Source organism: Leucoraja erinacea, chromosome 1, assembly GCF_028641065.1.
Source record: "Leucoraja erinacea ecotype New England chromosome 1, Leri_hhj_1, whole genome shotgun sequence".
In the NCBI taxonomy this organism is placed as follows: domain Eukaryota; kingdom Metazoa; phylum Chordata; class Chondrichthyes; order Rajiformes; family Rajidae; genus Leucoraja; species Leucoraja erinaceus.
The window spans coordinates 150,055,420-150,071,449 of record NC_073377.1 but is presented as its reverse complement, the minus strand read 5'-3'; the positions used below and the strand labels follow the sequence as shown (position 1 = coordinate 150,071,449).

Below are 16,030 nucleotides of genomic sequence, written 5' to 3'. Positions count from 1 at the left end.
GATAGATACAAAATGCTGGAGTAATTCAGCTGGACACGCAGCATCTCTCGAGAGGAATGAGTGACGTTTCGGGTCGTGTCTGTCGAAGGGTCTCGACCTAAAACATCACCCTTTCCTTCTCTCCAGAGATGCTGCCGGTCCTATAGAAACATAGAAAATAGGTGCAGGAGTAGGCCATTTGGCCCTTCAAGCCTGCACCGCCATTCAATATGATCATAGCTGATCATTCAACTCAGTATCCCGTACCTGCCTTCTCTCCAAACCCCCTGATCCCTTTAGCCACAAGGGCCACATCTAGCTCCCTCTTAAATATAGCCAATGAACAGGCCTCAACTACCCTCTGTGGCAGAGAGTTCCAGAGATTCACCACTCTCTGTGTGAAAAATGATTTTCTCATCTCGGTCTTAAAGGATTTCCCCCTTATCCTTAAGCTGTGACCCCTTGTCCTGGACTTCCCCAACATCGGGAACAATCTTCCTGCATCTAGCCTGTCCAACCCCTTAAGAATTTGGTAAGTTTCTATAAGATCCCCCCTTAATATCCTAAATTCTAGCGAGTATAAGCCAAGTCTATCCTGTCTTTCTTCATATGAAAGTCCTGACATCCCAGGAATCAGTCTTGTGAACATTCTCTGCACTCCCTCTATGGCAATAATGTCCTTCCTCAGATTTGGAGACCAAAACTGTACGCAATACTCCAGGTGTGGTCTCACCAAGACCCTGTACAACTGTACAACTCCCTGCTCCTATACTCAAATCCTTGTGCTATGAAAGCTAACATACCATTCGCTTTCTTCACTGCCTGCTGCACCTGCACGCCTACTTTCAATGACTGGTGTACCATGACTTTCAGGTCTCGCTGCATCTCCCCTTTTCATAATTGGTCACCATTTAGATAATAGTCTGCTTTCCTGTTTTTTGCCACCAAAGTGGATAACCTCACATTTATCCACATTATACTGCATCTGCCAAACATTTGCCCACTCACCCAGCCTACCCATGTCACCTTGCAGTCTCCTAGCATCCTCCTCACAGCTAACACTGCCCCCCAGCTTAGTGTCATCCGCAAACTTGGAGATGTTGCCTTCAATTCCCTCATCCAGATCATTAATATATATTGTAAATAGCTGGGGTCCCGGCACTGAGCCTTGCGGTCCTGCTGAGTTACTCTAGAATTTTGTGTCTTATCTTCACTTCTGTATCTTTTGGAAAGGTTGCATTGCTGATCCTGGCAGTAGTTGGAGAGCTTCACATATCCAGTGACTGAGTACATCTATGGATCAGTGTGATCTCGCCAATCATGCAAAATAGCAAGAGAAAATTATTGAGATACTCAGCAGGTCAGGTAGCATCCATGGAGTGAGAAACATAATTGTTTCAGATTATTGATAACTTTCTTGAGACCTTTCATTATCTGAAATTGCTTTCCAAGTATTTGCTGGATGACATGACGCTATTGTGTGCAGTTCTGATCATTCCATTAAAGGAATGATATGGCGTCTGGAGAGGATTCAGCAAAGATTTATCAGAATGCTCTCTGGGTGAGAAGATATTAGGTTGGACAAACTTAAATTGTTTTTTCTGGAGCATCGAAGGCTGAGGGAAAACCTGACTGGAGTATATAAAATTTTGAGAGGCATAGATAGGATAGATTGTCAGAAGCTTTTACCCAGTGTGGAAATGTCAAAAACTAGAGGGCATAGCTTTAAGGTGAGAGGGGCAATGGTTAAAGTTGTGCAGGATAAGTTTTTTTTACACAGCCTGGAACGTGCTGCCGGGGTGGTGGTGAAGACCGATATGACAGTGGCATTTAAGAGTTTTGGATTGGGGTGCAAGGATATAAAGGAATGGAGCGGCATGAATCAAAAGCAGGCAGAAAAGATTAGCTTGGCACCATATCACAACATTATAAAACAAAACATGCCTTCAGCATAAAGCATATTTCAGAATTATGAGAAACCTGGGCAAGTTGAGGCAGGGACTATCTCACAGTTAAGAAACAGTTGGCCAGACACATGGATAGGACATGTTTGGAGGGATATGGGCCAAACACAGGCAGGTGGGACTAGTGTAGCTGCGACATGTTGGCTGGTGTGGCCAAGTTAAGCCAAAGGGCCTGTTTCCCCGCTGTATCACTCCATGACTATGACTCTAAGATTGATTTGTAAAAGTAGACATGTTTGTAGAATAACTATCATATTAGTAAATTAGTAAAAATTCTACTTATGGAATTAATTATTACTGCAAAAAAGCTATTGAAAGTAACACAATTAAACAATCCAATTGATTTAAAATAACATATTTATACGTTTGAGTTCATTTATAATACCAACTTAAATATTTCAATTGGTTCAACAAAATATCACATTAGTTTGAACACATTTCAGTTTTGTTTACAATAATGCAATTTGCATTCCTACTGATGTTCAGAAGAGCACATGGATAGGAAAATTGGAATAGGGAATTTAAATGATTTAATTTGCAAGAAAGCATTGTCTTTTCGTAGATTACTAAAGAGTGAGTTCCACAAGGCAGCTAAAAGTAGCTATCTGGGATGGGTTAGGCGTCATGAAGAAGGTGGATATTGCGGTAGGCTTTGTGTCAGAATGAAGGGCAGCACGGTGGCACAGCGGTAGAGTTGCTGCCTTACAGTGCTTACAGTGGCAGAGACCCGGGTTCGATCCTGGCTACGGGGTGCTGCCTGTACGGAGTTTGTTCGTTCTCCCCATGACCTACGGGTGCTCTGGTTTGTAGGTTAATTGGCTTGGCATAACTGTAAATTGTGTGCAGCATAGTGCTCGTGTACGGGATGATTGCTGGTCGGCATGGACTCGAAGGGCCTGTTTCCACTCTATCTCTAAACTAAGTTCTGGTGGAGCGAGCAAGGACAGGTGATTGTAGAATCGATGTGATGAGAAATGGGGAGCCAGAGGAGCTGTACAAAACTAGATGAGAAGTTTCACTGACATGAGAACATGGTGAATTGTGGTTTGCGTGATACGGAGGCAGAATAACAGACAAGACATTGGATAATCAATATTAAACCAGAATTTCAGCAACACCTGAAAAGTAAATTCAATACATTTTAAAATATTAAATTATTTTTTCTTTATGTTGCCCAACTTAATAATTATTATTAAACCTTAGGGTACTTTTATTTCAGTTTATGTAGAGGATAGGAATGACTTAATACTTTAGTCGTACTAGATTACCTAATACGAATACACCGAATACTAAATTAATATTTTAATCAAAAAGAAAACATTTTGATAAAACCTATATCGGATATATTTACAAGAACATTTGTAAAAAGGTTTATCCATTAATTTTCAAAAGAAATATCATCTTTTAGAATACATTTTTTGAAATATAATATCTTAAATTAAGAATGCGCATCAATTAAGGAATTAAAATATTTATATATTCAACACAATGTATAATATAAATATGGTTATATGAATATTCGTGAAACGTTTCAAGAAAGCAGTTTCATCTATTGGCATTGAGCTAGATAATTGAACAGAGCACATTGATCACATTCTATAATACACAGAAGTAATAATCAATGAAGACATAAAATGGACTCTCACTTTGTTATCACTTGCATTTCACTATCATGCGATCCAATATATACCCCCAAAGTCTTTGTCTGAAGAAGGATCTTGACCCGAAACATCACCCATTCCTTCTCTCCAGGGATGTTGCCTCTCCCACTGAGTTACTCCAGCACTTTGTGTCTACCCCCAAAATCTTTCTCTGTTATGATAGCCAAGTTTTTGCGATTTTGGTTTTAGATCAAGGAGACAATAAAAGCTTCTAAACATTGTGTACTTTACTTTCTGAATTATATTCCATGTAAAACATTGAGCTGATTTTGACTTTAATCAGATTCTTCACTGCTGAAGTAGGAGCTATCACAACACTCGGCAGTGTACAGGAATTTGTGGATGGACGATGTCAGCTTTGGAATCCAATGTCTTGGGACCAAGAAGGTTGCGAGATTAAACAGGTCAACAAATACCTTGTACCGGTCACTGAAATAGAGATTGAAAAAGAAATGTACAAAGTTTGAAATGTCTCTTTTATTGGCTAAAATCACTTTTAAAACAAGATCAAGTTACTGAAATAGTTTGTAACAAACCTTGCATAATTACCCTTGCCTATAAAAATTTCCCTAAACATAGTATACATTAGTTACATGATGAACTATATATAGGATATGACTTATATTTATATATACTATATATACAAGGTGAACACACCGAATACCGAAATTAATATTTTACCAAAAAATTGTCGGATTGATAACACCTTTATCGGATACAGAATGGAAGATTTTTAGCGTAGGTTTATCGGGCGGCTTCAAAAGAAATATCATCTTTTAGAATACATTTTGACCGGGAGACTCATTGCATAAATGTAAGATCGCATCAATTAAGGAGGGATTTTATGTAGTTTGGTGGATTCGGGGTGAAGGGGGAAATTTAATATGGTTATATGAATATTCGGTGAAACGTTTCAAGAAAGCGGAGCTTCATCTATTCCGGCATTGAGCTAGCCGGTTGAACAGAGCACATTGATCAACTCTACCCCTACACGAGAAGCTCCAAATCCATGAAGCCATAAAATGACTCTCACTTTGTTATCATGTCGCATTTCACTATCATCGCAGCTCCGACCCCGGCAACTCAACCCCTGGCTGCGCGGCTCCAAATCCAGCGACCTTCTCTCCATGGATGTGCCGGCTCCCACTGAGTTACGGAGCTTGCCTTTGTGTCTACCCCCAAAAGGCTTTTCTCTGTTATGATTTCCAAGTTTTGCGATTTTGCCGACTCCAAGGACAATAAAAGGAGCTAAACATTGGCCGCTTTACTTTCTGAATTTGGAGCCCTCGCAAACATTGGCTAGATTTGCCTTTAATCAGATTCTTCACTGCTGCCGGCAGCCCTATCGGCCACAACACGCTGCGGAGTGTGCACAGCGACCCGGTGTGGATTGACGATCCCCGCCTCTGGAATCCAATGTCTTGGGACTAAGAATTTGCGAGATTACCCCCTTCACCCCCCCTTCACCGGTCACTGCCCTCCAGATTGAAAAAGAAATTTAAAATGATTTAAAGATGTTTATTGCGTCTCCCGGTTTTCCACAAGAGGAGGCACTGCTACAGTAGTACAGAAACCTTGGTTGACCGTGGGTCGTTTTGGGTCAAGTTTGGCGCCAAACGCGAGCTTTGGTGCGCAGACGACATCTGGAAAAAATGGCCGGTTTTCGGAGCTTTTCGGTTTCTGGAACACCGGATAAAAGGTTGTGCACCTGTATATATATATTTCATCATTTAATATTCTATACAATATATAACCATATAACAATTACAGCACGGAAACAGGCCATCTTGACCCTTCTAGTCCGTGCCGAACGTGCCGAAAATAATATGAAAATTAATTTAGATTTTCAGAAGGCATTCAACATGGGACTGCACAGGAAGTTCATGTTATAGGAGTAGAATTAGGCCATTTGGCCCATCGAGTCTACTCTGTCATTCAATCATGGCTGATGTCTGCCTCCTAATCCCAATTTCATGCCTTCTCCCCACAACCCTTGCATCCATTCTAATCAAGAATTTGTTTATCTCTGCTGTAAAAATATCCACAGACTTGGCCTCCAGAACTCTCTGTGGCAATGTTCCACAGATTAACTACCCTTTGACTAAAGAAGTTCCAACTCACCTCCTTTCTAAAAGAGCGCCCTTTAATTGAGGCTATGACCTCTGGTCATCAAGGTTGATCAGCAAGGTTCTAGCACCTGGTAGATATACTGATATGGACTCAGAATTGGTAGCAAAGTGTGGGAATAAAGGAATAATTTGCAGGTAAGGCTATGGGGTAATCGAGGCTTTAGCATTTGTCACAGCTAGTCACAATCTATATGAACAATTTGGCTAAGAGGACCAAATGCCTTTATTTCCATGTTTGCTGACTTCTTAGCTGTTAGCTAATATACATTAATTGCCTGTTTGTACATGACATCGTGATGGCTTGGTGCAACAACAGAAAACAGGGCCTGGGAAGTTTAAGGTTTTAAGTCTCCACCAAAATGTAACCCACTGTGAATGCCTAACCACCTTCACTGCTGAAACATCATTTAATTAATTCAATGTAACTATGTTCAATGAATTGGAAAGTAATTGAAAAATTATGACTATATTAAATTTGTATCAAAGAGCGGACACAATAATTAGACAGGAAAATAACATTTGTTCAAATAGTTCAAATGTTTAGAGGGGGGGATGAATGCAAAACTTGATGTTGAGTCTATGCAGAGGGTGCACTTTTTATTGTTTAGAGCAGTAAAACTTTCCGTGACAAATTTCTCAGCTACCAAGTTATTCCAGCCAAGAAGAGTAAACTGGTTCCACACCAGCAGGTGTCAGCATTGAGACAGGGCTGTCATCAGGAAAGGATTTGCAGGCAGTCACAAACCATTTGGTCGGTTGGGGGATTGTTTCGGGACAGTCATGATAATGTATAGGGTGTAGCTCATAGCAGGAGGGGTAGAGATCAGGGAAGGGTAACCTATTGGCCTGTCGCGCTTAGGCGATTTTTCAGGCGACTGCCGGCAACTGCCAGAGTAGAATACACACACACTTCGCTTCCTTCACCAACCCGTTATGCAGGCAGTGGGACAGGGCAAGTGGGGGGAGCGCTGTCTGAGTGAAATTCACATGGTGCAAAGCCAAGGTGATACAGACACACAAACAGCGATGAACAGGAAGGTTGGCGCTGTAATTAAGACGGCTAAAGCACAGGGTACGGTAAGTCCTTTAAAAGAGGGAGGGAGAGGGGGTAGAAGGAGGGAGAAGGAGTGGAGACAACTTTTAAGAAGCCAGAGATACACGGCTGTGAAGCTCGGTGGATAGTAACCTTACCGGTCGGTTATCCTTGACTCTGAAAACTACTGCTTACGTTTTTTTTCTCCTATTAAGCCAATGAAATTCACCTGTCAGCACTGGCTACAACCAACGAGAACCTCATTCATTTCCCTGTAATGTATTCTCCCTTATATCCCATGAAATCTTCCCCCCTCCTCCCCACCCCCACACCCTCACACACGCACACACACACTGACACACTGTTTCTTCCAACAGCCACATACATTAGAAGCAATTTACAGAGGCCAATTAACCAAACAACAATTCTTCCCTTCCTTCCCGCACCACCCCCTTCCCGGGCACTTTCCCTTGCAACCGCAAGAGGTGCTACACCTGTCACTTTACCTCCCCCCCTCGACTCCATTCAAGGACCCAAGCAGTCATTCCAGGTGGGACAGAGGTTCACCTGCACCTCCTCCAACCTCATCTATTGCATCCCCTGCTCTAGATGTCAGCTGATCTACATCAGTGAGACCAAGTGTAGGCTTGGCGATTGTTTCGCCGAACACCTCCGCTCGGTCCGCACAAACCAACCTGACCTCCCGGCGGCTCAGCACTTCAACTCCCCCTCCCATTCCGAATCCGTCCTCTCTGTCCTGGGCCTCCTCCAGGGCCAGAGTGAGCACCACCGGAAATTGGAGGAACAGCAGTCTGCACCCTAGTGGCATAAACATTGAATTCACCAATTTCCGGGAGCCCTTGCTGTTTCCTCCCCTTCTCAGCTCTCCCTCAGCCTTCGGGCTCCTCCTCTTCCTTTTTGCTTTTTCCTTTCTTCTCCCCCCCCCCCCCCCCCGCCCCCCACCCTATATCAATCTGAAGAAGGGTTTTGGCCCGAAACTTTGCCTCTTTCCTTCGCTCCTTAGATGCTGCTGCACCCGCTGAGTTTCTCCAACACCTTTGTCTACCTTCGATTTTCCAGCATCTGCAGTTCCTTCTTAAACCAAACAACCCACATGTTTTTGGAATGAGGGAAAAAATGGGAACAGCAAATGGAGGGATAGGGATCATGTGCAGGCAGATGAAATTAATCTATCTTGGTATCATGTACGCACAGACTCTAAGCCGAAGTTCCTGTTCCTGTGCTGTCCTGTTCTATGTTGACGCAGGGATAACCCCAGTGATGGAGATACACGAGATTACAGATGTTGGAATCTGCAGCAAAAGAAAAGGATAGCAGCTGGAACAACTCAGTTTGGCATCTTGGAGAGAAATGGACAGACAAAATTTCAAGGCCCCTCAACTAGACGAGGGGGCTCGACCTGAGATGTCAATGGTCCATTTTCCTCCACATATGCTGCTTGTCCGTTGAATTTCTCCTGTTGCTCTCCTTTCTCTGCTACATAACCCATCCGATCACAGGTAGAACTTACCAACTCGAAAAGATCATCCACTCATTTATCTCCTCTCTGCCTTGATTACTGCAACTCCCTTTACACTGGCATCAGCCAATCATCCCTATCCAGCCTACAATTGGTCCAAAACGCCGCAGTGAGACTCCTGACGGGCACCCAAAAAAGGGACTACATCACCCCGATTCTGGCCTCTCTCCACTGGCTCCCTGTGCGGTTCCGAATCAATTTCAAGCTCCTTCTTTATGTATACAAAGTCCTTAACGGGCTCGCCCCCACCTACATCAAAAATCTGCTTACACACCACACCACCTCCAGGTCCCTCAGATCGGCCGACATGGGGTTACTGACCATCCCGCGGTCTAGGCATAAGCTCAGGGGCGACCGCACTTTTGTGGTTGCAGCTCCTAGACTATGGAACAGCATCCCTCTTCCCATCAGAACTGGCCCCTCCATCAACTCTTTTAAGTCTAGACTTAAAACCGATTTCTACTCTCAAGCCTTTCTTGAGGTCCTCTGAGGAGGTGTTGTATGTATGTATCTATGTTTGTATTGTTGATCTATGTACCACTGTTTGTAGCATGTTAGCACCTGCACTGATGTAAAGCACTTTGGTCATCGAGAGTTGTTTTTAAATGTGCGATAGAAATAAAATTGACTTGACTTGACCAACTCAACACAGGCAACACTGGAATTAGCAATGAATTCCCGATTACTGAAGACAGCTGCATTATCTGCAGCACTATGTAACTGCAGACATGGGTATATCACCACAGAATATGGATTTTTTTTTTGGTCAATTTGTAAAAATTCTCGATGTAGACAAATGGAGAACAAGCAATAAATCAGTAAATGTAGAGGGCAAGGTTGACACCATTATGCACAATGACATTAAGTAATCGAAATGAGTTCTACGTTTGCAGGATTAATTGTCCACTCTAAGTTTCACTAATGTATGTGGGTGGTGGAATATAGAGGCAGTCGTAGGGAACGTGGGGAAAACACAATTATACACTGGAGTAATTGGGTGGTTGGTGGTCAGTGTGGACTTAGTGGGCTGAATGGCCTGTCCTGCATTCATCTTCAATCATCGCACATCCTTTCCATCGTCTACAAAGCATAATTCAGCAGAACAGCTCAAAAAATTCTTAATCTCATCCACAACAAAGTAGCCCAATTCATTTGTAGTTTATCAATAATCCTAAACATGCATTCCATCCACCGCCAGTTACTGGTATCTAACTCATGATTTTTATCTCCAAGGAAGCCAAGGACACCATTGTATGGGATCCACTTCTCATGCAGGTTCCCCTACACATCACATACCATCCTGGCTTGGAAATACATCACTAATGCCATGCGAACCTAAGGGATTGATTTACAGTAACAGAAGGACTTACTGACACTTTTAACAACATTCCTACCTGCATCCCCACAACACAAAAAGGGGGAGCATGAAAAGTCATTTAATCATTGCAGGTCAAAGTATCTGAATTGATGGGAACAGTGAACTCTTCGCAAAGTTGAGTTCAAATCTATGACAATAGACAATAGCTGCAGGTGGAGGCCATGCAGCCCTTTGAGCCAGCACCGCCATTCACAGTGATCATGGCTGATCATCCACAATCAGTACCCCATTCCTGCCTTCTCCCCACATCCCTTGACTCCGCTATCTTTAAGAGGTCTATCTCTGTTGAAAGCATCCAGATAATTGACCTCCACTGCCTTCTGCAGCAGAGAATTCCACAGATGCACAACTGTCCGGGTGAAAATTTTTTCCTCATCTCCGTTCTAAAAGGCCTGCCCCTTATTCTTAAGTTTTGTGATATTTTTACGTTCTGTACAGTTTCAATCTGACCCTTTCATATTCTGAATCTAAATTGAAACCACATAGAAGACTAACATCTTCTTAGCAGAAACTCCTGCTAGCCAATATTTCCATCCGTTCATCCCGCAAAGGCAGCGGGGATGGCAGAGGATATCTTTGTTCCAGGATAAAGTAACTGGTGTGGCTATAAAGGGAATTGTGCAATTCTGCACAAGAGACCTGGGTTTGATCGTGACTACGGGTGCTGACTGTATGCATTGTACATTCTACCGTTGACCTGTGTGGGTTTTCTCTTATTGCTCTGGTTTCCCCCCACACTCAAAAGACATACAGGTTGGGGGGCTTATTGGCTCAGTAAAATTGTAAATTGGCCCTTGTGTGTAGAATCGTGTTAGTTTGCTGGGATCGCTGGCCGGCGTTGTACTGTTTCCGTGCTGTATCTCTAAACCAAACTAAACTAATATTAATTGATTGATTACATAATATCGATTCATTAATCAGCTTCATGCATAATGTCAGTAAAAGTAAGTTATTTATTCTGGGAGATCATTTTGAAATATAAGAGCTTCAAGATGAGTAATGAACTATTCCATGGATGAATGAAGTTAAATGAACAGTTCCCTCATAATCCCGTTGTAATTTCTTAAGAGAAATGGGGCAAATTCCAAATGAACAGCTAATTCAATCATTTTGACCAACTTCAACCAAAGAATATAAGCATTTTTTTTTAAATTACACAGGAATGTATTGTGAATGATTATTAAAAACACCAGTCATCAAACGGGTGGAATTAACATCAGCAGCAAGGGGTGTGGTGGAAGCAAGAATGGTATAAAAGGCACATTACACACCTATAACAACATTCTGCATAAAACTAACAACAAGGTTTGTGTAAAATAAATAGAGAGAAGCTGCCCATTTTTAGTGGATAGGTAAAGGACTAAGGATCATAGAAATAAATTGATGTTAAAAAATATAAGGCATGTAAGGAGAAACATTTATTAGTAAGATAATGGTTAAGATCCAGAATCTGCAATCAGCGAGGGTGCTGAAAATCTATCTGACATCATTTAGTTTAGTTTAGTTTTATTTAGAAATACAGCATGGAAACATGCCCTTCGGCCCACCGAGTCCACACCGGCCAGCGATCCCCGAACATTACCATTATCCTATACATACTAAGGACTATTTACATTTATACCAAGCCAATTAACCTAAAAACATGCAAGTCTTTGGAGTGTGGGAGCCCCCACCACAAGTAGCATAGAAATGTTGCAGTAAATGGGGGGTTAGGATTGGCTCCGAGAGGCGTAGTCTGATTGAAAGAGGAGAGAGAATAATGTTGATGCCCTTGTATTATGTTTGACTTGTATTAACCATCTGTTGTTGAATAAGATTAACATAAACAAAAAAGTAAGTTATGACTAATGAAATAATTAATACCCATGTTGTAGATTGTAGTTAGAGGAAAACATATAGTCAAGGACAAAGTATATTTTCGTATAGATGGATCTAACAGAAAATAAAAGTTGTTTACTGCACAGTAAAATTGTCGGCTATTTCTGCTGTGAAGTCCGAGAACTGGTGAGCAGTTTTCTGCCGCCATCTCCCCCTGATAATGCTTTTCGTTGTCTCTGTACTGTACACTGACCATGACAATTAAAGTTGAATCTGAATCTGAATCTGAATGATATCAGGCAAAAAAGTCTCTTGAAGCAAAACACAAATTTTCCACTTTTCCTTTAATTTCCCTCTAAGTTAATTTCTTCCACAGCTTGGTATAAATGTAAATTTCCCCTAGTGTGTGTAGGATAGTGTAAGTGTGTATGGATCGCTGGTCGGCACAGACTCAGTGGGCCGAAGGGCCTGTTTCCGGGCTCTATCGCTAAACTAATATGCCAATGAATCAGAAATAGCAAGATCACACTCACACCTGTGGGAGCAGCAATATTGGAGTTGAGTAGATAGTGTGGTATTTATAGAGGTTTAGATTTATTATTGTCATGTATGCCGACATACAGTGAAATACTTAGTTCTGCGCACTGTTCGGGTAGATCATGCCATACACAAGTACGTCAAGTGATGTATAAGAGAAAGTAAACATTTAGTTTTGTTTAGAGATACAGCGCGCAAACAGGCCCTTCAGTCCACCGAGTCCAAGCGGACCAGCGATCCCCGCACATTAACACCAAAGATCCTTTAGCGAGCAAGATAGGACCACTCCTGCGAAATACAATGGACTGACGTGTAGTACGTACCGGAGCATAACTTCCGTCATTTCAGTAAACCCGACCCAACGCTCAGTGTAATGAGCATTGCGGGGGAACAGTTTATGTGTTTTTAAATGTTTTAAATGTCTTTTTTCATTTTCTTTTGAAACGGCACATACCTTGTACAGGGAGGAACTGCAGATGCTGGTTTAAGCCGTAGACAGACACAAAAGGCTGGGGTAAATCAGCGGATCAGGCAGCATCTCTGGAGAGGGCTAGGTGATATTTCGGGTCGACTTTTTCGATAGCTGCCATGACCCGTTTGATATCATCCTTCGCACTGCTCCTGATCTCAGCCCGCACTGATCTGCTGGACATGCTGCGTGTGTGTGTGTTTGGCGGAGTCTGAGGGAAGACGCGCCGGCACCAAGAGCGAGCGAGTGCGCAGACAGACGGACGAAAGCAACGATCATAGAACGGAATAGGTGGACATTTCGGGTCGAGACCCTTCCTCAGACCGACAGTCAAGGGAAAGGGAGACGGGAGATATAGGCATATCTTCCAATCATTTGTCCTTAGTACCGTCTATATCCCTTGCTCCTCTTTCCCCAGACTCAGTCTGAAGAAGGGTCTCGACCCGAAATGTCACCTACAATGATCTTTGGTCACCTATTCCGATCTATGATCGTTGCTTTAATCCGGCTGTCCGCGCGTTCACTTGTTCTTGGTGCTGGCGCTTTTCCCCTCAGACTCCACCAAACACACACACACACACACACCCACACACACACACACACAGCATGTCCGGCAGATTGGTGCGGGCCCGGAGCAGGAGCAGGGCGAAGGATGACATCAAATGGGTCATGGTAGCTATCAAAAAAAGCACGGAAATGGTAAGGGGGAAATTAAAAAAAAAACCCGAAGGAAATAGATGTTTAACAAAAAAAAGGGGGGGGTGGGGGCGGCGATCGCTCCATGTTCGTGTCGGAGGGAAGGAGGTGAGGGGTGGATGGTTTGAGTGAAGACTGGTCTCGACCCGAAATGTCACCTATTCCTTTTGTCCAGAAATGCCGCCCGACCCGCTGCATTTTGTGTCTATCCCTTAATCTCCCCGGCTGATACAGCAGAATCTCCCTGAATTAGCTTGACGCCACGATGGAAGCCGGTTACGCAAATGGCGCTGAAGATTACCCATCACATACTACGGCTTTTTAGTGGAGTGGACCATCTTGCTCGCTATAGGATCTTTGGTTAACACTATCCTCCACATTAGGGACAATTTACAATCTTTAACAAAGCCAGTTAACCTATAAACTTGCACATCTTTGGAATCTGGGAGGAAACCAGAGCACTCGGGTAAAACCCACGCGGTCACGGGGAGAACGAACAAACCATACGGACAGCACCCATAGTCAGGATCAAATCCGGGTCTCTGGCAATGTAAGGCTGCAATTATACCACTGCACCACCATGCCACCCTCTTTAGGTTTCAATAAAATTTCATCGGCATAACAACTAATCCCAAACGTCATATTAGATTTCTTCAGAATTTCAAACTGAAGAGTTAACCAGACCACTTGTGACCTCAATTTTCTGGCAGTCTTATTTTATCAATTCTCCATATCAACTCATTTCAAAATTGAGAGTCTCAGATGAGACCCTCCTCAACAATCCCATCAATTCTGATCGGTAAAAATAAATGAACCATGCAACGCTAGGTTTCCTAGGCATTTCTCTCTGCAACAGTTTAGACTACAATCCCATGGCGTCTTCTAAGAAAAAAGGGACCTTATACAATGCATATTAATGTGAAGGTTAGTCCGGGTAATCTGTGGAAACGCTGTCGTTCTCTGCCAAGCGTGCAGTTTGCAAATGCCAAACTTGCACTTCCTGCTTCAGTTTAGTCTGCTTGAGACATCATGATCACAGAGTGTGAGTGGAACTGTACAAGACTTGTCTGCAGTTTTTTTGCAACTGAGGCTGTGTTATCGTGCTCTGTTTTGAAAACACCACGGAACAATCGGAGAACTTATTTTGCACATCATTCCATATTCTGCATGCAGCCGCTGAATATTCAGTTCTGCAATTAACTTTGGAGGTTGTTATGGATGACAAGAAGCAGTTGTGACATTGGATGAGGTTCACGGCCACATTGACCAAGGTTCTTTCTGTTGTACTTATGATGGCTGTGCTGCATGAGATGAAGTTTCAATCCAGGTCGCTAGCCAGACATTGGGGGCGTAAGCCTTGTTGGAGGTGGGGAAGAAGTGGCCATGTCTACACTCCATCCCCCACATGTCAAAAGCGACCTAGATGTCCGAGAAACAAAACACCTGGACACTGAGCTTCTCAAAGTAAGTGATGACTGAGATTTCTAACCTTCTCAAGGCAGAGGTCCAGCCACATGCCTTGTGCTCTGCCTGCAGAGATCAAAGTCACTTTAGACTTTAGAGATACAGCATGGAAACAGGACCTTTGACCCCACCGAGTCTGTGCCGACCAGTGATCACCCCGTACACTAGCACTGTCCTACACACTGAGGACAATTTACAATTTTTACTCAAGCCAATTAACCCACAAACCCGCATGTCTTTGGAGTGCGGTGGGAAACCAGAGCACCCAAAGAAAACCAACGTGGTCACAGGGAGAACATACAAATTGTATACAGACAGCACCCATAGTCAATATCGAACCTGAGTCTGTGGTGCTGTCAGGCAGCAACTCTACCACTGTGTCCCCCTTCTTTCCTTCTCTTTGGTTCACATTTCACAGTTTTTTGGACACCACAGGTGTGGAGGAACCAGTGATGGTCTCTACTTACGTATGCAAAAGGATCAGACATCAAGATGTGCGTGTGCATTTACAAGGAGCTTAGACTTCCCAGAGATTCAGGATTGATGGGCTGTATTTTTGTGGCACTTCATGTTTTCCTTACGAATATAAGTTATAAAGGCAAACACTCTTCAAAGGTCCCATTGTGAATAAAAATTAATTTCCGGTGGCCAAAGGGGTGTTAAAGTCATAGAGTGGTACAGCATGGAAACAGGCCCTTCGGCCCAACTTGCCCACCCCGCCCAACATGTCCCAGATACACTAGTCCCACCTGCCCGCATTTGGTCTATATCCCTCCAAACCTGTCCTATCCATGTACCTGTCTAACTGTTTCTTAAATGTTAAATCAACTACATCCTCTGGCAGCTTGTTCCATACACCCACCATCCTTTGTGTGAAAAGGTTAGCCCTCAGATTCCTAGTAAATCTTTTTCCCTTTACCTTAAACCTGTGTCCTCTGGTCCTTGATTCACATACTCTGGGCAAGTGACTGTGTATCTATTGGGAGTATCTATTGGAAGTATCTATTGGAAGTATCTATTGGTAGTATCTATTAGTAGTATCTATTGGAAGTATCTATTGGTAGTATCTATTGGAAGTATCTATTGGAAAGTATCTATTGGGAGTATCTATTGGGAATATCTATTGGGAGTATCTATTGGGAGTATCTATTGGGAGTATCTATTGGGAGTATCTATAGGGAGTATCTATTGGGAGTATTTATTGGGAGTATCTATTGGGAGTATCTATTGGTAGTATCTATTGGAAGTATCTATTAGTAGTATCTATTGGAAGTATCTATTGGTAGTATCTATTGGAAGTATCTATTGGAAAGTATCTATTATCTATTGGGAGTATCTATAGGGAGTATCTATAGGGAGTAT

General features: G+C 42.9%; 1 protein-coding gene across 1 annotated transcript in view; it reads right to left on the bottom strand.

Annotated features, from left to right (window-relative positions):
- Window positions 1–2,282: 2,282 nt before the first annotated feature.
- Window positions 2,283–16,030, bottom strand: part of LOC129703319 (tryptophan 2,3-dioxygenase-like) — a 62,442-nt gene continuing 48,694 nt past the window's right edge. The window contains exon 12 of the mRNA XM_055645685.1: window positions 2,283–4,033. Coding sequence (XP_055501660.1) covers window positions 3,880–4,033 — 154 coding nt within the window. The 3' untranslated portion in view covers window positions 2,283–3,879. The remainder of the gene's footprint in view (window positions 4,034–16,030) is intronic.